The sequence below is a fragment of the Macaca mulatta genome, chromosome 2, assembly GCF_049350105.2.
Source record: "Macaca mulatta isolate MMU2019108-1 chromosome 2, T2T-MMU8v2.0, whole genome shotgun sequence".
Classification (NCBI taxonomy): domain Eukaryota; kingdom Metazoa; phylum Chordata; class Mammalia; order Primates; family Cercopithecidae; genus Macaca; species Macaca mulatta.
Window position 1 is genome coordinate 136,391,956 of NC_133407.1, and position 24,137 is coordinate 136,416,092.

Consider the following 24,137-nt stretch of genomic DNA (forward strand, 5'->3'; position numbering starts at 1 on the left):
CAAGGAAATAAATAGCCCCAGCTGCCACCATCATTGTAAGGGAATCATCTTTAGGATGAAGCCATCTGTTTGGGCAGTAGAGAAAGAAAATACAGGTCCTTGAGGACACCACTGAGTCCCAGAATCAAGGCATCCTGAGATCTAACGTTTCTTGGGCCCTGTGTTGGAGTTGAGAGTTCTGTTCTTGCATCCAAAATCATCTTAGCTGAACCAGATGATTCTTTTAAATCAAAATCTTGGGACTATTGATGGAGAGAAAGGGGAATAGTTGGGTGGGGGCACCCAGGAAGTGAGTATCCATCACACCCCAGAGCAGCCATTATGTGCACTTGACCTTATCAAAGCCTGCGGGTGACTTACCAGGGGTAGGTTCCTGAGCAAAATCAGAGCTTTTCTTAAGGATTTTTAAAAATTGGGATCAGAGACTATATGCTGACTCAGCAACAGCTTGAGCATACCTTAGAATGACCCTGCATGCCAGGTGCACCTGAATGTGTGTTCCAACCTAGGGAATCCTGGAGTGGCCAACCCAGAGATTCATGCTTATGTTCTATGAGGAACATCTGAGCCCTCGTCCTGCCCCGTGGAACACGGGCTATGCAGGGGATTAAGGCCTTGAGTTTTGGGTTGCATGAAGATTGCCAGGTGGAGGTTGTTGAGGGGAGGGTGGTAAGTGAAAACGCTATAATATGTAAACTGCACACCTTTTGCAAACAGTTGCGGTTGTTCTGCCCAGCCCTTCCCCACTGGGCTGTGCAGTCATCTTGTCCAACCCACCACCACTGCACTGCATGTAAGGCGGTCCTCCTGCCCAGCCCACTGCCACTGGACTCTCTCCCTTATATGGAAGCCCCCAGTAAAACCCCAGGTCTCATTTGCTGGCTCTGGGTCTCTTCTTCAGCCTCTTGAACCTGGTGCCTTCCCCATTGAGATTAATAGGGGTTTGGTACAACGGAGACCTAAGGGAATAGCATAAGGGCAGATTGTTTCTAGTGGCTGAAGCTGTAAGTTAAGCAACTCAGGGACTGCAACTGTATTTCTGCCAGTGGGGAAGGCTGTTCTGCAATAGGAGCTAATGGAAACCAAGATGGTATGGAGAGTTGAGAAGTGATGCAGAGCAACCCAGATGGGGTGGGGTGGGGTGGGGTGGGGTCAGGTGCGCTGGCAGCGGTGTGCAGGCCAGCGGGGCGGGGCCGGGGCTGGGTGGGGGTGGTGGGCAGCTCCCAGCACTGTTCCCAAGGCCAGCTTCTTGCTTTTCACTGTCTCAACCATTTCTAGATTCTGTGATGTAATGAATTCCCCTCTTTTTCTTAATCTAATTTGACTTGCATTTGTTACTTGCCACCAGAGAGTCCTGACTAATTTGAATATGTAGCACCTGCTTTTAACACCTTTACTAAATTCAGTAAATACTGGCCATATTGACACTGGGCCTTTTAAAACTCACAGGTGAGAGTCTTTGGAAGAGAATTTGAGAACAGATTTGTTTTCCTTAAGAATACTTCATTTATAATTCACTGTAAAAAAGACAAAATTTTATGTTGTATGTATTTAGCACAATTTTACAAATAATATAAAGAAAATAAGATACTTCTGTTGAAGAGAATATTCATTTTACGTTTCCCTTAAATATTCCCCAGCATTTGTTTCAGATTATGAAGTTCTGAAAACTCCTCCTGGAAAAAGAAGTTTTTTGACATGATACCTTCATTGGGAGCTGCTGATTTTGTGCCAGTAAAGAGTGACCTTCATATATTTCAAGTGACTTTTAGATGATCCCCTATCTCTTTTAGCAACATGAGAGACTGTAATCTCATATGGTACAATTTATAAACCAAGCTTTACATAAGACGATAGAGAATACATAATCCAAAATATGACTGTCTTTTATGAGTGAGAAAACTGAGATCCGAGAGGTGAAATAATAATGTACATAAAGCACCTAGCACAGTAGGTTAGCTCATGGGAGTCACCAAATGATTTGCTGTTCTGAGTACTATTATTATCCATCATTGCATTGTTAGGAATTGAGCCATAACTAGACCCAGCTAAGTACCCGTGTGACTTTGAACAAGTCAGTCCTCAGCAAATTGTGGCTTTCTCAGAAATAAGCTCAGTGACAAAATGAGACAATGCAGGTAAAATGCTGACACCAGAAACTCCCAGCAAGTGTTAGCAAGGGCTAAGATACAGATTCAAGGCTGGGCCTGGTGGCTCATGCCTGTAATCCCAGCACTTTGGGAGGCTGAGGCAGGAGGATCGCTTGAGCCCAGGAGTTAGAGACCAACCTAGGTGACATAGTGAGACACCCATCTCTATTTCAGTTTTATATATATTTTTTAAAATGCAGATTCAAGCAGCCTTTTCTTGTTGGGATAGGTATGACTTGAGGAAGCTGAGACTCAGCTTCTGTATATAATAAAGGGTACACCAATCTCAGTCTCCTGGTACTCATTACAAGCTGAAGGAGTGTGGCCAGGCGCGGTGGCTCATGCCTGTAATCCCATCACTTTGGGAGGCTGAGGCAGGCAGATCACTTGAGATCAGGAGTTCAAGACCAGTCTGACCAACATGGTGAAATCTGGCCTCTACCAAAAATACAAAAATTAGCTGGGCATGGTGGCAGGCGCCTGTAATCCCAGCTACTCTGAAGGCCGAGGCAAGAGAATCGCTTGAACCCGGGAGGCGGAGGTTGCAGTGAGCTGAGACTGTGCCTCTGTACTCCAGCCTGAGTGATGGAGTGACACCTTGTCTCAAATTCAAACAAAACAGAGCAAAAGGTTTACTAGCAGTTCAAATCCGGTTTGTAGTAAGATAGAGTATTGATACATAAAATAATGTGCTTTTTGCTGCCCTGCCTATCCTGGTTTTGGCATGGATATAACGTATTTAGAGGAAAATGAAGGCTTCTGATGAATTTCACATTAATACTTAATTATGATGATAACTAATATTGAATGATGATTTAAAATATGCCAGGTACCTTATTAAGCACTTCACTACATTATTTCATTTAATCTTCATAATAACCTAGGAGGTAGGAACTCATATTGGATAAGGCAGAACTCTTTCAGTTGCATGTGATAGAATGCCAGCTCATCCGTTTGTATCGCTTGGTCATAAAAGGGGTTTTAACTGGCTCGTAAAACTGGAAAGTGCAAAGAGATAAAGCTTCAGTCACAGGTGAGGCCAGGATTTCTAACCATCTTGCCTCCTTTTAGCTCTGCTTCCTTCTGTGTGGGCGACACTCTCAGGTCAGTTTTCTCCATGTAATGATTCCCAATAGGTCTGGGTGTGCAACCTCCTCTTCTAGTAGCCCCAAGGGAAAAATTCCATCCAGCAAAAGTCCCAGGGCTGCCTCCGTTGACCTCACTTGACTAACATGTGTTTCCAATCACCGAAGGCTACACATGAGATGTGCCTACAGCTGGTGGGGTGAGGGGCAGCTGATTCATCCCCTCCAAGCCTCATGAGCTGAGAACAGAAAAAGAGTGGTGTCCCCAAAATAAAATTAAGGCGCTTTTACCAGAAAGTCCTAAACACGGATGCCAGTAAGAAATCCCAAAACCCAAAGCAGATGTCCATTACCATCGGTATGCCCATTTTACAGATGAGGAAACTGAGGGCTAAAGGTGGTTAAAGCACGTACCCAAGATAGGACAGTCAAGTGGCAGGCCTAGAATTTGAAGCCAGGTCTATGTGCTTTTAGAGCAAAATTGCTGACCACCATGCTGTAGCTGAGAACAAATGTCACAGTTTGAACCATTTGATAGCTTTCTAGAACCTCTCTAGTTTTTTTTAATTGTTCAGATTTGTAAGGAAAAAAACAAATTATGAAAATGATCCTACTTCAAGTTTTAAAGTTTTTATATATTTACATATGTATATACACACACCCACGTATATTGGGTATAACTCTGGAAGACAGCATACCAAAATTTTAACAGTAGTTATGAAATTGGAATTGAGTGCCCCCCACTTTTGCTGGTGGTATTTAAAACTTTTTCTATGATATATGCACTACTTGTATATGCATTAAATAACTTAAAGTATAGAAATTACCATAAAAATTAAAAATCCCTTGATGGCCTGAGGCTTAGGAAGCTGGAAATTAGTTGGGGAGACCATTTTTCTTCGTTTCCTCCCTCTAAGCTTTAAAGTCCTTCATGTTCTTCTTCAGGAAATGAGACAGAAATGCTCCTTTGCGGAATATGTAATCCTCATCTAGTTCTTCTCCCTCGTATGTCAACAGCCATTTATTTCAAACTAGCACTGCCGATTCATATTTTAAAATCTCAATAACATGTTAATTTGGAAAGAAGAAGGAGATGGAGAAATAGAGTCTGCTGTATGTCAGGAACAATCATAAGGGTAGAAACGAAATGAGAATAGTCCAGGTGCCTTCGTAGAATTCTAGAGGGGGAATAAATCAACACAAATGTGAATAACCTCTGCGAATGGCAAATGGGTGGATTAGGAAGGTAGCGTTGGCAAAGGTCTGTTGTGGAGATCGTTCCCTGCACACGAGCACCGGGGGAGGCGTGGGAGACTGAAATGCAGTCCATGCCAGGAGCCCTGCGTAGGGGCTGCATCTGCTCACAGAGGGCTCTTTTTCTTTTCTTTTCTTTTCTTTTCTTTGCTTTTCTTTTTTTTTTTTTTTTTTTCAGGTGCAGTTTCACTCTTGTTGCCCAGGCTGGAGTGCAGTGGTGCGATCTCGGCTCACTGCAGCCTCCACCTTCCAGGTTCAAGTGATTCTCCTGCCTAGGCCTCCTGAGTAGCTAGGACTACAGGCATGTGCCACCACGCCCGGCTAATTTTGTATTTTTAGTAGAGACAAGGTTTCACCATGTTGGTCAGGCTGGTCTTGAACTCCTGACCTCAGGTGATCCACCTGCCTTGGCCTCCCAAAGTGCTGGGATTACGGGTGTGAGCCACCGCGCCCAGCCAGAGAGGGCTCTTTTTCTAACTTACTTGTGTGTGGTTCCAAATACAACATAATGACTAAAAGCATGGCCTCTTAAGTCTACCTCTCTGGGTTTGAATCCTTGCTGTGACACTAGTTTTAAAGCTTATGTATATGCACAGTGATGTCTAAAAGCACACACACACACGTATACACATAGTTGTAATTACCAACTTTAGGCTCTGAACAGCTACCATGCATTAGACCTAGACTTTGTTTAAGAATACAGCCTCATATCAGATCTCATGAGCCAAGCTAAATATGTACTATTAATAATTAAATACATTTATCAAATAATGTCATGAAGCCCCCCATGGAGTTTTTTGGCACTCTCTTGGCATTATTCATATAACACCATGACTTCGAGGCAAATGCCAGCTCTTCTGTCTATCTTGAAAGATTTATGATATTTGATTTAACTCGAACCCATGGGTCATTAAAAGTTATTTAACTGTTAGCAAAGTCCTTAGTGTCATGTGTGGGTTCTGAGTGAAGAATCTAATCATGGCGTCAGGGGAGAAAATTTTTGTCAGGGGATTCATGCTTTCCAAAGCCTGTGGTTTGCAGGGAACTTTAGTAGTGACTCTCACTGCCAACACTTGACATGGCTATAATTATCCCTCTCCGGACTCTTCTTCCAGGGGCCATATCAAAGTGTTGTTTCCGCTTCCTGAACTGCCACTGTGTCCTCATTTGCAGACTTTCTCCATGTTAAAATAGCAAAAATGGTTTCATCTTGCAAAATACTCCACTAGGGAGGGGGACATCACTAGTCTATTCTTCCCATAAGGTGAGCATATTCAGCTTCTTAAAATTCATCTTCTACCATTTTTCCCCACGTATTTCTGTTTCCTTCTGTAAGTAAAACTAGTTGCCAACAGCGCAGTTTAGGGCTGTATTTGAAAGAAGTGCAATTTTCCATCCAACTTTCCCTGCCAGTCTGTATGGCAGCCTCAGGTTCACCTGAGTTAATTTAGCTTGACAGCTCAGGAGAAGCACTGATAAGAGAAATAGCAGGAGATGGCAGAAAAGAGGGTCTGAGTAGAACCAATTACTCGCTTTAATAATTCAGTGTATTTTGCAGTAATAGGCTACAAAGTAAATAGCACTACACATAAATGCCGTATTTCATTATTTATACACTCCAGAAATTGAAGTTTAATTAAGTCGCACGCTTGAGACTTCTAAGCGATTAAGGAGACGCTTGTCTCAGGCACCATGGAGAGGAAGCATGGAAGTTGCTACTCCCTCCGAGCCTTCTGTGTTATTCTGAATATCATTTTTCATTTGAGCTTGGGGAACACTTGAGCCAGGACAACTAGGGCAACGTTTTACAAACCTCACTCATTCCCACATGGCATCACAATTCTTTTTTTTGAGACGGAGTTTCCCTCTTGTTGCCCAGGCTGGAGTGCAAATGGTGCAGTCTCGGCTCACTGCAACCTCCACCTCCCCAGTTCAAGCGATTCTCCTGCCTCAGTCTCCCAAATAGCTGGGATTACAAACACCTGCAACCACACCCATCTACTTTTTTTTTGTATTTTTAGTGGAGACGAGGTTTCACCATGTTGGCCAGTCTGGTCTCAAACTCTTGACCTCAGGTAATCTACCCGCCCCAGCCTCCCAAAGTACTGGGAATACAGGCGTGAGCCACCACACCTGGCCCACAATTCTTATGATATTGCTATACTACCATTACCTGCTTTAAAAATTTTTACAACATCTATCCATGTTATAAACGTTAAGTGCATTGATGTATTTATTTATTTAATAACAACTTTATTGCAGTTTAACTCAAGTACCTTTTAAAAGTATACAATTTGGACCGAGCACAGTGGCTCACACCTGTAATCCCAGCACTTTGGGAGGCCAAGGTGGGCGGATCATGAGGTCAGGAGTTCAAGACCAGCCTGGCCAACATGGTGAAACCCTGTCTCTACTAAAAATACAAAAAAATTGGCTGGGTGTGATGGCTCACCACTGTAATCCAAGCACTTTGGGAGGCTAAGGTGGGCAAATCACCTGAGGTCAGGAGTTTGAGACCAGCCTGACCAATATGGTGAAACCCGTCTCTACTAAAAATACAAAAATTAGCCGGGCGTGGTGGCAGGCGCCTGTAGTCCCACCTATTCAGGAGGCTGAGACAGGAGAATTGCTTGAACCTGGGAGGCGGAGGTTGCAGTGAGGCGAGATCATGCCACTGCACTCCAGCCTGGTGACAGATCTAGACTCTGTCTAAAAAAAAAAAAAGCTGGGCATGGTGGCACACACCTGTAATCTCAGCTAGTCAGGAGGCTGAGGCAGGAGGATTGCTTGAACTGGGACCTGGGAGGCAGAGGTTGCAGTAAGCCAAGATCACACCACTGCACTCCAGCCTGGACTACAGAGCAAGACTCTGCATCAAAAAAAAAAAAAAAAAAAAGTATACTATTTGGTCATTTTTAGTTTATTCAAAGAATTGTGCCTCCATCACCCCCATCGAATTTCAGAACATTTTCACATTTTCTTTTTTTTTTTTTTGAGACAGAGTCTTGCTTGCTCTGTCGCCCAGGCTGGAGTGCAGTGGCACGATCTCGGTTCACTGCAAGCTCTGCCTCCTGGGTTCACTCTGTTCTCCTGACAGCCTCCCGAGTAGCTGGGACTACAAGCGCCTGCCACCACGCCCAGCTAATTTTTTGTATTTTTAGTAGAGACGGGGTTTCACCATGTTAGCCAAGATGGTCTCGATCTCCTGACCTCGTGATCCACCCACCTCGGCCTCCCAAAGTGCTGGGATTACAGGCATGAGCCACTGCTCCCAGCCATTTTCACATTTTCATTACCCTAAAAAGAAACCCTGTACCTCTTAAGCCATTAGTCACTTCCCATTTGCCCCTCCCCTTAGTTCCTGACAATGATTAATCTACTTTTTTACCTTTTTATTTATTTTTTTGAGACAATGTCTTGCTGTGTCGCCCAGGCTGGAGCGCAGTGGTGCGATCTTGGCTCACTGCAACTTCCACTTCCTGCGTTCAAGGGATTCTCCTGCCTCAGCCACACAAGTAGCTGGGATTACAGGCATGCACCACCACGCCCAGCTAATTTTTATATTTTTGGTAGAGACGGGGTTTCTCCATGTTGGCCAGGCTGTTTTCAAACTTCTGGCCTCAAGTGATCTGCCTTTCTCATCCTCCCAGAGTGCTGGGATTACAGGCAAGCACCACCACCCCTTGCTAATTTTTATGTTTTTAGTAGAGATGGGGTTTCTCCATGTTGGCCAGGCTGGTCTCAAACTACTGACCTCAAGTGATCCACCTGCCTCAGCCTCCCAAAGTGCTGGGATTACAGGGGTGAGCCACTGCACCTCGCCTCATTAATATACTTCCTGTCTCTGTGGCTTTGCCTATTTTGGACTTTTCATATATGTGGAATCATAAAATATGTGGCTTTTTACATTGTCATTATGTTCACAGGTTTACTGTTTTCAAGGTTCATTTATGTTGTAGCACACATCATATCATACTTGATTCCTTTTTATTGCCAAATAGTATTCCATTGTATGGATATTTGATGTATCAGTTTACCAGTTGATGGACATTTAAGTTGGACTTTTTGACTATTGGGAATAATGCTGCTATTTGAACATTTGTGTACAACCTTTTATGTGGACACATGTTTTCAGTTCCTGTAGGTATCTAACTAGAATTGTTTGAACCCAGGAGGCAGAGTTGCAGTGAACTGGGATTGCACCACTGCACTCGAGCCTTTGCCACACGACGAGACTGCGTCTCAAAAAACAAAACAAAACAAAAAAGAGTAAGAAAATATTAAAATTCTTAAAAAGCATCAAGCTGAGACTTTATTGTTGTTGGTGTTATTGAAAAAGCACCGCAAATGGAATAGCTTTCTCACTGTGTAACTCAGTGTTACTTGCTGTATTGGAGTCTAAATGTTTACTAACACCTATGCATCACCCCATTGGAATACATGGAAATTAGGAGGCAGTAGGTCTTACGCAAGACCATTTCCACTTACATAGTACAGGTAATCCAGAGATGGCCGGGGTAGTGTTTGTTACACTTTTTGCTTTCTTCTCGTAGTCTGATGCTTTCCTTTAGAACTTGGGTAAATTTGAGAAACCATCAAAATTGCTACTTTCTTGAAAGGATCATAGATATTAACCCAGTAATTCCATTTCTGGGAATGTAAGTCTTAAGGAAAGGAGGAGAGGTGAGATGTGAGCTCAGATCCCTGGTTCCTGACCATAGCTGAACTATGAGTGGTGTGTAGTACAAGTGTGTTAGTATGCAGACTCCAGGGCCTCACCCAAGACCCATGGAATCAGAATCTCTGTGGGTTGGGAGTCTGCAGAATAACAGACACTGCAGATGATTATGATGCATGGCCAGGTAGGGAATCCCCTGCCCTACATGGTGTCTGGCATCTCTTCCAGCCACAAAACTGGAAGAATGGTCACGATTTGGGCAGGGGTCATAGCAGTGAGCAACAAGGAGGGAATGGGTTCAGTGGGCATTTCAAAAGATAAATGAAGTGAATACGAGCGAGGCAGGAAGAGTCAAAGTTGATTAGAAACATCTTTTTAGGACCTATGTTATGACTCTTATTATTTTGATTGCTAAGTTGTAAGTTTGTTTCAAATTGGTTTAAGCAAAAGGGAGTTTACTGGCTTAATAACTAAACTGCCCCAGGTTAGGGTCAGGTGCACCTGGATCCACGTAGTCACGGGAGATCTGCCCTGCCATCATCCGACTCTGCTTTTCCACTGTGATAGGTTGACTCCTGTTCAGGCTGTACCAGCATGGTTACCAGGATCGTTGCCATCAGCCCCTCCCTTAGCAACAGGTCCTTAAAATTTCTGGACAGCAAATGTTCACTCCAGTCCCCTTTTATAAAGTAAAAATAAGAACGTAAATATTAACCATCAGTCACAGCAGTGCTAGAATTCCCTATCACCCATTCCCTGCCCAATCCTAGTCATTCAAGGGGTTAAGGGGTCCTAGGTACCTAGACTGCACTCCCCTGGATCCTCACAGTCTTGAGTGACATTTGAGAGTGCCATCAGTAGGAGGTGGTGAAAGGCACACCACACCGGTGTCCTTAAACTTTATTCTGCATTGTGACTGCACAGCACTAACACTGATTACCTAAAGCCTGAGATTTTTCATGTAATGTGAGAAGTAATAGGGTGAGGCCAGCAGAGGTCTCGTTAAATCCCAACCACTGATACTTGAACTGGCACCAGGAGAGGTTTTATTTTTCTTTTTTAGTACCTGTCACCAGACACTGTGAAAGATTGTCCCTAGCCCCTGCTTTTTGTACTGTGCAGACCCAAATCACTGAAGCCTGCAAAGAAGAGAAGAGGTGACCTACTGTCTTGCAGGGCAGTGCATGCTTTTTTTTAATTAAAAAAAAAAAAGTCAAATAGTTTGGGGCCACAAAAAGTAAAGATAATAACAAGATGAAGTGCCCACCACTTGACTTAAGGAATAAGATTTTAATCAGAAATAACCACTATCCGGCCGGGCATGGTGGCTCATGCCTGTAATCCCAGCATTTTGGGAGGCCAAGGCGGGCGGATCACTTGAGGCAAGGAGTTCAAGACCAGCCTGGCTAACATGGCAAAACCCCGTCTCTACTAAAGATACAAAAAAAAAAAAAAAAAAATTTAACCAGGCATGGTGGCCTCCCGCTTGTAGTCCCTGCTACTTAGGAGGTTGAGGCATGAGAATTGCTTGAGCCTGGGAGGTAGAGATTGCAGTGAGCTGAGGTTGCAGTGAGCTGAAATCACACCACTGCATTCCAGCCTGGGCAACAGAGTGAGATTCTGTCTCAAAAAAAAGAAAGAAGAAAAGAAAAGGGGAAAGGAAAGTGGAAAGGGGAAAGGAGAAAGGAAAGGAGAAAGGAAATGGGAAAGGAAAGGAAGGGAAGGGGGAAGAGGGAGGGGGGAGGGGGAAGGGGGAGGGGGAAGGGGGAGGGGGGAGGGGGGAGGGGGAGGGGGGAGGGAGGGGAGGGAAGGGAAAAAAATAACCACTCTCCTGCATTTGTTTTGTTTGAGACAGAGTCTCACTCTCACCTAGCTGGAGTGCAGTGGCACCATCTCAGCTCATTGCAACCTCAGTCTCCTAGGTTCAAGCAATTCTGCTGCCTCAGCCTCCCAAGTAGCTGGGATTACAGGCACATGCTACCACACCCAGCTAATTTTTGTATTTTTAGTAGAGACAAGGTTTCACCATGATGGCCAGGCTGGTCTCAAAGTCCTGACCTCAAAGTGATCTGCCCACCTCGACCTCCCAAAGTGCTGGGATTACAGGCATGAGCCACCGCACTGGCCTGTTGTTTTTCATCCTCTTTGGCCTTATGTTGGTACATATCAGTCTGGTTTATTTTTTTCCACTGCTATATGGTATTCACTTTAAAAACATAGCGAATATATTCACTTTTCTCCTTTGCATAGTCACTGAAGTTTATTACCTATTTTTCATTATCAATAAACAGCACTGCTGTGAACATTCTTGCATAGGTCTTGTGCAAATGTGCAAGAGTTTCTTCAGGTTATATATGCAGGAGTTGGACTGGAGGGGTGGAGGGTGTACATCCATCTTCACCTGTGTTAAATGTTGCCAAATGGCTCTCCAAAGTGTTCAGTCCAACTTACACTGCCCCCCACCAGCGCCTGAGCTGTCCCCTGCCCCATATCCACGTGAAAGCTCAATATGGTCCAGCTTCTATTTTACTTTGTAATTTTTGCCAGTCTGAAAATAAAAATAAATCTCTTTATTATTTGGATTTGTACTTCCCTGATTACTAAGATTAAAACTTGTTATCCTTGCAGAAGCCTGATATGTAAAGCTAAACTAGATGGAGTCGTTCTGTTTGGGGGCAGGTGAGGGTGTTCGTATTTAAGATATCTAAGTGATTGCCTTTATGGTCTTAGTCCATTTGAATCATATGCATATCCCTAAATATTGGGCATAATCTTAAGCAAATGAGTTTGCATTAAATCTCTTTCGTAGTGTTTTTCAGCTAGTGTCTTGACTGATTTTTAGAGATTGGCTGTCATTTTAGCATCATCTTTAACATCTCCTTCACATGTGAATTGGGAGTTGGCTTAAATAGCAAACATGAAAACCCACCCATGAAGCCAAGGAAGAGACCAGGCCTGTGAGTCTTGTAGGCAGGGGTCCTCACATTCTTCAGGCAGATCCCTGATTTAGTGCCTTTGTTCTGCTGTCTCCTCTGCGTGGCATGCTCCTCCCCGCAGATGTGCATATGGCTCCCTACCTCCCCTCCTGTAGGTCATTTGCAGAGCTCACCTTAGTTAGGCCTTTTCCAACTTGGCACTGTCGGGAATATGCTGCCCCAGCCTGCCAGCCGCTCCTGGTACCCCCATCCTGCTCCACTATGTATTCCCTTCATAGTACTTATTACTGTCTAGCTTTCTATATAAATTATTTAGTTACCATCTACTTTGACTCTTACTTATTTTTGTGTTTCCCTTATTCCTTGCAGAATGTAACTTCCTCCAGTGCAGGCGTCTTTGTTTTGTTCACTACTGTCTTTCTATTATAATGCCTACACATAATAGTACTTAGTAAAGATTTGTTGATGAATAAATGGTCTGGAGTCAGCAAGGAAAAGAGGGCAGAGAAGAGCATTTCTGAAATAAAGAGAGACAGACAATGTATGTGCCAAGACCTGGAGGCAACACAGCGTGGTCACTTGCGCTGGAAGTGAAACAGAATGTGACTGTGATTATGAATGGCCGCCTCTCCAGGTTGGGGTACTGGGGGCAGTTGTGAGAGATGTAAGTAGCAACCATAGTCAGCAGCTTCGACTTGATCTTGGGGGCACTGGGGAGCCCTTGCGTGATTTTAATCAAGAGAATAACACAATCCTATTTGCATTTTAGAGGAACATCACCCTGGCACCAACCAGGAGAAAGCATAGGCTGGGGGTTAAAGATAAGATTGGAGACAGGTGGACCACCCAGAGGGCTGTCTCAGTGATCCAAGGGAAGGGAGATGGTGGCCTCACCAGATAATGGCAGGGAGAATGGAGAGAAGTGGACAATTTCCAGAGATACTTGAGATGTCTCTATTGTCTTTTCCTGTGATCCCCAAAGTAGATGGAATCCAAGTAACTCTCCGCATCTGGTCTTAGCTGAGCCATGAGACTGTGCTTCTGCTAAGCATGCTCATAAGTAATCAAATTGGGAAGCTTTCCAAAATGCTCCACCCACATCTTCAACTTTCCTCCTGGTGAAAGAAATCTGGAGCAAGACTGCCATTATTCAACCATGCAGTGAATAATGGAGCAGCAAGCTGATTGAACTCGAAGTTTTTGGAAGGATGGTAGCATTTGACATCCAAGTTCCCCTGGTCTCCAAATCTTTTGTGCAAGTAAATTAGTTTCATTTGTCTCAGGGCACCTTTTCCAGGCCAACTTCTTCCAACTTGCCTGCAAATGTTTCTCTGTGGTGTGTTTGAGGCTTGGCTGCATCCCCTGGTCTGGAACAAATCTTTTATTACTAGGAAATAGCTGGATGATGATTCTGGACCCTTGGACCCTATCCCTCTGTCAGCTGTTAACTCAGTATATGATACCTTGATCATTTTCAGTTTAACCTGCCCCCTCTCCTGCCTGTTTCTCATTAATGTGAATTTCATACTGGAAGATGAATTTCATACCCACCACCTCACCAGTATTGGCGAGACAGTCAGGATTAACACCTGTTTCTTCAAGACTCTCCTGAGATGTAGTCAGGGCACATATGTTGTTTTCTTTTCTCACCTCCCAGACTTGCATGACTTGCTTTGGTCCAGTGGTCATGCATTCCACCCCAACCTAAAAACATCCAGATGATGGGAATATCGTGTTGCTCGTTTCACATGGGAAAGCCACAACCCACCCTCCTCTTGTTCAAGTTGCATTCAAATCTAATTTCCACGGCCTGTGCAAGTGGGAGCTCCACAGCCCTTGTGTCAGCTGTCGAAGTTTAGCAATACTATTTCCAAACATGGGCCAGTAGGCAGCCAGCAGGCACTAGACAGCTGAGTGCTGGCAGAAAAAGCCTCAGACACCTATAGCAGTCCAAACAGTGACTCATCCTGCTATTGCCAGGATAAATATGGGAATAAATGGTATTTTTCTCTAAGCAGGAAGAATTGTCAAAATGCTTATCACTTTATAAAATATAACAGATTGTGCCTGATCATGTTTTGAAATGTTCTAACCATTCACTCGCTGGTTTTTTGTTGTTTTTACTTTTTTGAGTTTAGTAATAGCTTTCACTTGTCTTCCTTCTTCCTAGAAGGCCTGGAGAACCCAGGAGTTTCCAAGCTGTGCTGCCACCCGAGCTCTGGATCCACCTGGCTGTGGTGGCCTGTGGCAATCGGCTGGAGGAGACGCTGGTCATGCTCAAATCAGCTGTGCTCTTTAGCCACAGGAAGATCCAATTTCACATCTTCACTGAAGACTCTCTGAAGCCCGAGTTTGATAAGCAGGTGAATTTGCAGAAATCATGGCACAGTGTTTACTGAGTACAAACAGACTACATTTTAGGAACTGCATATTCTGTTGACTAATGTATTTTGCTGCATGTTCAATTGTGTGACCTTGAACACTTGACTCTGAGCCTCACTTTTTGGTAATACAGGAATAATTACACCTATCTCATAGAGATATGGTGAGGATTGAATGAGGACAGGGTCTCACTCTATTGCCCAGGCTAGAATACAGTGGTACAATCTCAGCTCTCTGCAGCCTCAACCTTCCAGGCTCAAGTGATCCTCCCACCTCAGCCTACCAAGTAGCTGGGACCACAGGCATGCACCACCATGCCTGGCTAATTTTTATATGTTTTTTAATGGAGACAGAATTTTGCCATGTTGCCTAGGTTGGCTTAAGCAATCTGTCCACCTCGGCTTCCCAAAGTGCTGGGATTACAGGCATGTACCACTGTGCCCAGCCCCTAGTTTTGTTTTGTTTTTTTTTCTTTTTCTTTTTCCTTTTTCTTTCTCTTTCTCTTTCTCTTTTCTTTTATTTATTTATTTTTTTTTTTTTGAGACAGAGGCTCACTCTGTTGCCCAGGTTGGAGTCCAGTGGTACGATCTTAGCTCATTGCACCATCTGTCTCTTGGGTTCAAGTGATTCTTCTGCCTAGCCTCTGAGTATCTAGGATTACAGGTGTACGCCCCCATGCCCGGCTAATTTTTTTTTTTTTTTTTTTTTTTTTGAGATGGAGTCTTGATCTGTCGCCCAGGCTGGGGTGCAGTGGCCAGATCTCAGCTTACTGCAAGCTCCGCCTCCCGGGTTTACGCCATTCTTCTGCCTCAGCCTCCCGAGTAGCTGGGACTACAGGCGCCCGCCACCTCGCCCGGCTAGTTTTTTGTATTTTTTAGTAGAGACGGGGTTTCACCGTGTTAGCCAGGATGGTCTTGATCTCCTGACTTTGTGATCCGCCTGTCTCGGCCTCCCAAAGTGCTGGGATTACAGGCTTGAGCCACCGCGCCCGGCCCTAATTTTTGTATTTTTAGTAAAGACGGGGTCTCATCATGTTGACCAGGCTGGTCTTGAACTTCTGACCTCAAATGATCCACCTGCCTGTCCCTCCCAAAGTGCTGGGATTACAGGCATGAGCCACTGCAGTTGTTTTTTTTTTTCCATATACAGTTGTGTATCTGTATGTTTGTACATATAGATATGCATATGTGTAATTACATACATATGTATATATCCTGATTAAATTGTATTTCTTTTACAAAATCAGGATTATACTGTGTATATTGTTGTGGAACTTGCTTTTCTGCACTGAAAACTGTATCATCAGCATTGCTCCCAGTCAGTACTCCTACATTCTTACCTCATTCTTTTTGGTGACTACATACTATTTTATTACGGGGCTATGTCCTCATTTATTTAACTATTCCCATACTGAAGAATAGGTAAGGAGTTTTTCCAGTACACAAGAAGAGCTTTGGAAAGGTCTCTTCCCCCAGGGTAGGTACACACATGACCTTTGCAGATCAGGCTTTGTTTTCCTTGAGAGTTTTCTCTTGCAGTACATTTTCAAATGGTGGCAGAGCGAGAAGCTGGTTTGCTTTGTGTCTACCAACTTGAGTCAACAGTGCTGTATGCTGTCACCAGGCTAGCTGCACTAATGAGAAATGCCCAATAAAAGCATGTTGGGCAGAGAAAGGCTAATAATAGAAAGATGGAAAATGTGTTATGTTTGATAGGAAAAAAAAAATCGCCTTGACATCTTTACCAAGAGAAACCATGGAGGAAATAGTCTGGGGGCTTTGGAATTGATTGGAAAATGCCTTGTAAAGGATCGGAATCAGGGGAAGGGTGAAGGAAAAAGGCTGCAACTCTATACAGTTAGCTCAGAGGCTGAAGTGTAAGGGAAATGATAATGAGAGTATATAGCATTTGTTAAGGGCTTATGATTTATGAGTTCATCTCATTTAATCCTCATAATCTTCAAAGGTAACCTTTGAAGAAGGTAATTATTATATCCCAGTTTTACAGACTGAGATCATTGAGCTTAGAGAATTTTAGCGATTTGCTCATCAGGGTTCAGGTCAAGTTTATTGGCTCAACCTTCCAAGGAATTAATCGATATACCATACCACCTCCTGAACTAGTAGACAGAAGACTCAAATTCAGAACTCACCTCTAGTATGTACTTGCTATATGACCTTGGGTTAGTCTTTTGGCCTTTTTGAGCCTCAGTTCCCCATCTGCAACTTGAGGCTAGCAGGTTTGCCAAAAGAGATGGTGGATCTGTAAATCTGGATAGGTCAGGTCAGGCTTCAGTAACAACTCCCCCAAAACTCAGATACTTTTCATGTGCCTGCAGCTTGTCTCCCAGGGGGCAGAGCCTCCATTCTGCACAGCCTCAGGTTTGGGACGGAAGTAGACTGAGGCTATTCATGTGTTAGCTACACTTACCAGAGCATTTGACATCGTTCGTGGGATGCCATGGCAGGAAAGAGGCTAGACAGTCATAACCCCGCCTTTCATTCCCGCAGTGTGGCAGTGACACAGGTCTTTCCATGCATGTTTAACTTGCTAGTAGTCACAAGCCCATCCAACTGTGGGAGGCTGAGAAGTGCTCTGTGGGGCGGAACGAAGGGAAGCTGGCTATGCGCAAACACTACTCATGTCTTGTACAATATCCATCTACCAAGTACTTAGTGAGTACCTGCTGCATGCTAAAAAGCAAAGATGTGGGGACGGAGCAGAACAAAATACAGACTTGGACTTTAAAAGGGGAAGGGAAGGACCGGGTGTGGTGGCTCACACCTGTAATCCCAGCACTTTGGGAAGCAGAGGCGGGCAGATCACCTGAGGTCAGGAGTTCAAGACCAGCCTGGTCAACATGGCAAAACCCTGTCTCTACTAAAAATACAAAAATTAGCTGGTGTGGCGGAGTGTGCCTGCAGCCCCAGCTACTCGGGAGGTTGAGTCAGGAGAATTGCTCGAACCTGGGAGGCGGAGTTGCAGTGAGCTGAGATTGTGCCATTGCTCTCTAGCCTGGGCGACAGAGAAAGACTCTGTCTCAAAAAACAAACAAACAAACAAACAAAAACAAAAGGGAAGGGAAGGAAGATGTGTACGTGTAACCATATCTGTTTAGCAGGTTGTACTTTCCAAGGAGGCCCCCAGTGGTCCCACCTTCTGTTATTCACACGCTGGTATACTTCCCTCCTACACTGTCCCACGGTCCTCTGTGTGACTAATAGGACAGGGCGGAAGGGATGGTATGAGATTGGGTTACAAAAGGCACTTCACCTTCTATCTCGGATCAGTGGGTCTGGGGGAAGCCAGCTACCGTGTCAGAGTAGCCCTCTGGAGAGGCCTGCATGGCCTCTGCATGGAACGGAGGCCCCTTGCCAACACTTGTATATGAGCTGGGAGGAAGATCCTCCAGCCCCTTCAAGCCTTCAGATGACCATAACCCTGTAATCTCATGAGAGGCCCTGAGGCAGAACACCCCAGCTCGTACATTCTCAACCGTAAGAAACTATGTAAAATCCTACATGTTTGAGGTTTTATTTTATTTACTTTTTATTTTTTTTGAGACAGGGTCTCACTCGGTTGCCCAGTGCAGTGGCACAATCATAGCTCCCTGCATCCTTGAACACCTAGACTCAAGCAATCCTCCTGCCTCAGCATCCTCTCCATGCCTGGCTAATAAAAATATATATTATATATATTTAAATATATATAAGTTGTGTGTGTGTATATATATATATAATTTTTTTTTTTTTTTTTGAGACAGCATCTCTCTCTGTTACCCAGGCTGGAGTGCAGTGGCATGATCTTAGCTCACGGCATTCTCTGCCTCCTGGATTCAAGAAATTCTCCTGCCTCAGCCTCCCAAGTAGCTGGGACTACAAGCCGCGCCGCCACGCCCAGCTAATTTTTGTATTTTTAGTAGAGACAGGGTTTCGTCACATTGGCCAGGCTGGTCTTGAACTCCTGACCTCAAGTGTTCTACCTGCCTCAGACTCTCAAAGTGCTGAGATTACAGGCATGAGTCACTCTGCCCGGCACTGGCTAATATTTTATTTTTTGTAGAGATGAGGTCTCCCTGTGTTGCCCAGGCTGGTTTTGAACTCCAGGCTCAAGTGATCCTCCTGCCTTGGCCTCCCAAAGTACTGGGATTATAGGCACATGCCACCACGCCTGGCCTGTTTGTGATCGTACGCTACTAAGTTTTGGGGTAATTTGTTGTAAGGCAACAGTTAATATATTACATATATATGTACATACACATATACATACATACACAAACATGTATGTATGTATGAAATACATTATGCCAAATGTAATGCTATGTGTCATAAAAAGGATAAAAAGCCAGGCAGAAGTGCCTGGCTCTTTGTGAGGATGCCTGCCCCTGAAAAGAACTGAGGCCTCCAGCCAACAGCCAACCCCAAAGTCTAGACATGTGAGTGAATCAGCTTTCAGAAGATTCCAGCCACCAGCCTTCAAGGCTTCCAGCTGAGGCCCCAGACACTGTGGAGCAGAGTCAACCTGTCCCCTCCTCTGCGTTGTCTGAATTCCTGATCCATGAAATCTATAAGCATAATAAATGATTGTTTTATAGCACTAAGTTTCAGGGTAATTTTTTATGAGCTGTAGGAATTGGAACATTATAAATTAAGAGCTAAATTATATGGAAAAATTACTTGTGAAGTTGTGCTAGGGGTTGAATTTTCCTGATGACTGTATCCCTTTGATAGTTCATTTCCTCATGTTTTTATTAAACCAGTGAAGCTCATCTAATGAAGGAAATTATGACAGGGTGTTAAAAACTAGGCAGGGGACAGGCATGATGGCTCACGCCTGTAATCCCAGCACTTTGGGAGGCCAAGGCCAGTGGATCACCTGAGGTCCGGAGTTCGAGACCAGCCTGGCCAACGTGGCAAAACCCCGTCTCTACTAAAAATACAAAAATTAGCCAGGCATGGTGGCATGTGCCTGTAGTCCCAGCTTCAGGGGAGTCTGAGGCATGAGAATCACTTGAACCTGGGAGGCGGAGGTTGCAATGAGCCAAGATTATGCCACTGTACTCCAGCCTGGGTGACAGTGCAAGACTCTGTCTCAAAAAAAATAAAATAAAATAAAATAAATAAAAATAATTTTTTTAAAAACTAGGTAGGCGTATACTACCATCGCTTTCTTGTCCATGCAGGGATTATGTTGCCAGTTTAGGTGCATACTGCCTTTGCCCTTATGTAAGCCATAGAATTTCTCTCAGCTTCAGTTTGTCATCTGGGTTATGGGGCAAATGATACCCTGCTTGTGGTGGTGAGGCCGAATCAGATAAAGTATTTTTTTTTTATCCCACAAAGATTCTCTGAAACATCTCCTATATGTTGGGCACTCTGTTAGGTCTAAAGAAATAGAACAGCCGTTTTGGTTCCTGCCAAGCCACTGGCACATGCTGAGGGGGTGGGCTGTCACCCTTCTCCAGGGCATTGTGGGCAACCCAGGGTTTTTTGGGGGATAACTTCTGGGAAGCTCAGGGCCACCTATTTTTTACCTCAGGGTGAAAACAAAACAAAATGCCAGTTACCGTCATGATTCCTCCGAAGGCTGCAGTATGGGCGAGTTCTTCTGTATCTAATTAGACTTTTTAAAGTTGCATATGTACAGGATGTCTGGTGGTATTTGCCGTCTACATGGTAGATACTTCATATTTTAAAGTTTCATGTATTTTCGTCATCTCCCAATAGAGAAGTGGGAGATGCCACCTAGTTGGTTTCCTAGCCTTTTCTGGCAACTCGGGATCAGGCATGTGGTTGAGATTCGGCTAAACTATACTCCTGCCCAACTCAGAATCAGGAAGTAGTGGGATGCACAAATAAGGAGGCTACCAATCCATTCTGGTGGTGGGGGCAGTCAGTATATATTTGTATATGTGTGTGTGTGTGTGTGTGTGTGTGTGTGTGTGTATATATGCATGTGTGTGTGTGCGCGCATGTACGTGCGTGTGTATATGTGCATATGGGTGCACATGTGCGTGTGTGAGGGGGTGGCGAGAAGAGGGCTGCCATGGGAAGAATTGTCATCAGGAGGTTTCAGTGCCTGGCGTCAGAGGGGCAAACTGTGGCACTTGTGGTGATAGTAGCTGGGGTTTCCTTACCAGACTGGCTTGTGGTAGGCTCTGACTAACAGATGGAAAAGACATAGACGCCGTAGAGCCTGGGTCTGGCTCAAGCTGGATCAGGGCATGGCCCCTGAGTCTGGTTCTCCAGCCCTCCCACTGGTCTTCTGAGCTACCTAATATCCTTTCATTACTTTCTTTTTGGCTTAAAGAAACTGAATTGAACCAGACGTGGTGGCTCACACCTGTAATCCCAACACTTTGAGAGGCCAAGGCGAGCTAAGGTCAGGAGTTTGAGACCAGCCTGGCCAACATGGTGAAACCCCGTTTCTACTAAAAATACAAAAATTAGCTGGGCATGGTGGCACACACCTGTAATCCCAGCTACTTAGGAGGCTGAGGCACGAGAATTGCTTGAACCTGGGAGTGGAGGTTGCATGAGCCAAGATGGCACCACTGCACTCCAGCCTGGGCAACAGGGTGAGACTCCATCTCAAAAAGAGCCTGAATTGATTTTATTGTGCGCAACCTGGCATCCTGAGAGTACCACAAAGTAACTAAAACGTGGTGAGGAGATTTTTTTGTTTTGTTTTGTGTTTTTGTTTTTCCTTTAAAGAAAGAAAAAAAAAAGCACCAAAGGGCTGCTTTTAAGTAGTACCATATGCTTTTAGAGGACAGGGACCATGCCTCTTCATTATTCATTTCCTTTTTCTTTTGAGGATTTAGGAAAAATAGCCCAGAGAAAGAGATGATAAGGTATTCTTCAGTAGTTTAAAGACATATGCAATTGGAATTAGATTTCTTCCGTGTTGCTCTGCAGGACAAAACGAGGCGTGATGTGGAGGAGGTCTCAGGCAGCTGGTTCTGATTCCATGCAAGGAGCCCTTTTTAAAGGTATTGGAGGAGCTGGGCACGGTGGCTCATGCCTGTAATCCCAACACTTTGGGAGGCCAAGGTGGGCAGATCACCTGAGGTCGGGAGTTCGAGACCAGTCTGGCCAACATGGTGAAACCCCGTCTCTACCAAAAATACAAAAATTAGCCCGTGTGGTGGCACGCACCTGTAATCCCAGCTACTCAGGAGGCTGATGCAGGAGAATTGCTTGAACCTGGGAAGCAGAGGTTGCAGTGAGCCAAGATCGCCCCACTGCACTCCAGCCTGGGTGACAGAGGGAGATCCTGTCTCAAAAAAAAAATAAAATAAATAAGAGGTATTGGGTTTCTCATTACTAGAGGAGCAAGCTGAGGCTGGCCCAGCACTTTCAGGGACGTCCATGGAGGACTTGGGAAAGGTAAGGGCTGCACTTCACTGTCACTGTGTGGTCGTTGTTGTCTTACCTTCGTGGTCATTATTAGAGGTTTCCTCCTTTTCGATGCATGGTCATTTGGCACCTCCCTGACTCCTCTGAAGTTGGGTGTGATTGTGTGATTTGCTTTGGCCAATGAACGTGGGTGACAGTGATGAGTGTCACTTTTAACATAAAATATGTCACTTCCTGGTGGAAACTTAAGATCTAGTGTGTGTTTTGCCACACTTCCTTCTCTTGCATCTGCGTTCACTGATGTGAGTTGAGATGGAGCCTCCATGAGTTTGGCCCCTGAGCGAGAATACTGAGCACAGCCCCTTGCCAGTCTGAAGATGTAGCAGGAGCAAGAAATAAACTTTAGGAAAAAAAAAAAAAGAAAGAAAAGAAAAACACCTTAAAATAAACTTTTTTGGGGGTAGGGGGAGAGATGGGGTCTTGCTGTACTGCCCAGGCTGGTCCCAAACTCCTGGTCTCAAGTGATCCTCCAATCTTGATCTCTCCAAGTGTTGAGTTTATAGGTATGAGCCATAACACCTAGCCATAAATTCTTGATAACCCTAGTTTATCCTGACTGATGCAACTGAGTTTGTTTTTTTGTTCGTTTGTTTTTGTTTTTGTTTTTGAGATGGAGTCTCACTCTGTTGCCCGGACTGGAGTGCAGTGGCATGATCTCCACTCACTGCAACCTCTGCCTCCTGGGTTCGAGTGCTTCTTGTGCCTCATCCACCTGAATAGCTGGGATTACAGGCATGCACTACCACACCTAGCTAATTTTGTATTTTTTAGTAGAGATGGGAGTTTCACCATGTTGGCCAGGCTGGTCTCGAACTCCTGACCTTAGGTGATCCGCCCACCTCGGCCTCCCAAATTTTGAGATTACAGACATGAACCACCTCGCCCAGCCACAATTGAGTTTTAACGGCTTCATCGTATCTAGTGTGTTATTGTAAGCCAGCCAAACCCATGTGAAAGCAATGTAATGGATTTGAGATCCTAAAAGTCTTCTGTTCCGTAACATTTGCAGATGCTCAAAAATATTTTTTTATAACTTCAAAAGAATGAATGAACCTGCAAGAAAGGAGGAGTTACCTACTGAGGTAAAGGATGAGGTGGGCGGTTAGATTGACAAAGGTAGTCAAACCTTTCTGAAGAGAGGATGCTAACAATCAGAATGGTGAGGATTTTTTTGTTTTTGTTTTTGTTTTTGTTTCTTTGAGACAGGGTCTCACATTGTCATCCAGGTTGGAGTGCAGTGGCACCATCACAGCTCACTGCAGGCCCAGCCTCCCAGACTGTTAGACGATGCAGACAGCCAAGGGAGCCACTGGACCATGTGAATTTCCCATTCTTTTTTGTGGGCTGATTTTGGGCTGTCTTGCAGTGGTGCATTTGTACTGGTATTTATACCCAGTATTTGTGCCATTGTTCATTCTGACTGGTCAGTACTGTCATACTGAGAGTTTATGCCTAGTGTCAGTTCTAATGGGTCTGTGCGATTATACTGGGTAAATACTAGGTAATGCCTGGTGTGGGTTCTAATTGGTCAGTGCCCTTCATATATCAAATGTCAAATACTTTTTCTGTCACTCCTTTCCTCATTCAGAATGTTAAAGTGTTTCCAATGATGTATTTTTAAAAATGTTTATATCCAAGCCTGGGCAACATGGCAAAACCTTGTCTCAATAAAAAATAGAAAAATTAGCCAGGCATGATGATGTGCACCTGTGGTCGCAGCTACTTGGGAGGCTGAGGTGGGAGGATTACCTGAGCCCAGGGAGGTCAAGGCTGCAGTGAGCAGCCTTGTACTCCAGCCTGGGCGACAGAGTGAGGCCTTATCTCAAAAAAAAAAAAAAAAAAAAAAAGTTTATGTGGCTATATAAACAATATATGTACATGGTAAAAACCAGTAAATTCATAAATAATAAATGGAAAAAAACCCATTACACTAATGCTCAGGGAGAACAGTTTTGGTGTATATATAAAATACTTATTTCCATTCCTTTTCTTTTCATATCACCATCAGAAATGGGATCTCTTTTATATCACTGACGCTTATATTACTGAGTTTCCTCTAAAGTGAGATGACCAGTGTTTCCTGGAAAACAGCAGATAGTAACTATTTTAGGCTTTGCAGGCTGTATGGTCTCTATCCCAACTACTCAATGTGCTATTTAGAGCATAAGCAGCCACAAACAATATATAAACAAATGGGTGTGGCTGTGTTCTGGTAACATTTTACTTATGGGCAC

The 24,137-nt window shown here is 44.3% G+C and overlaps 1 protein-coding gene across 5 annotated transcripts in view; it reads left to right on the forward strand.

Moving 5' to 3' along the window:
* The window catches only part of GXYLT2 (glucoside xylosyltransferase 2), a 91,744-nt gene that overhangs the window by 6,329 nt on the left and 61,278 nt on the right, over nt 1–24,137 (forward strand). For 4 of the 5 annotated variants that reach the window (XM_077989929.1, XM_077989930.1, XM_028843068.2 and 1 more), the window contains 1 exon segment: nt 14,274–14,466. In XM_077989929.1, the coding sequence (XP_077846055.1) occupies nt 14,274–14,466 (193 nt within the window). 5 annotated transcript variants of the gene reach the window in all.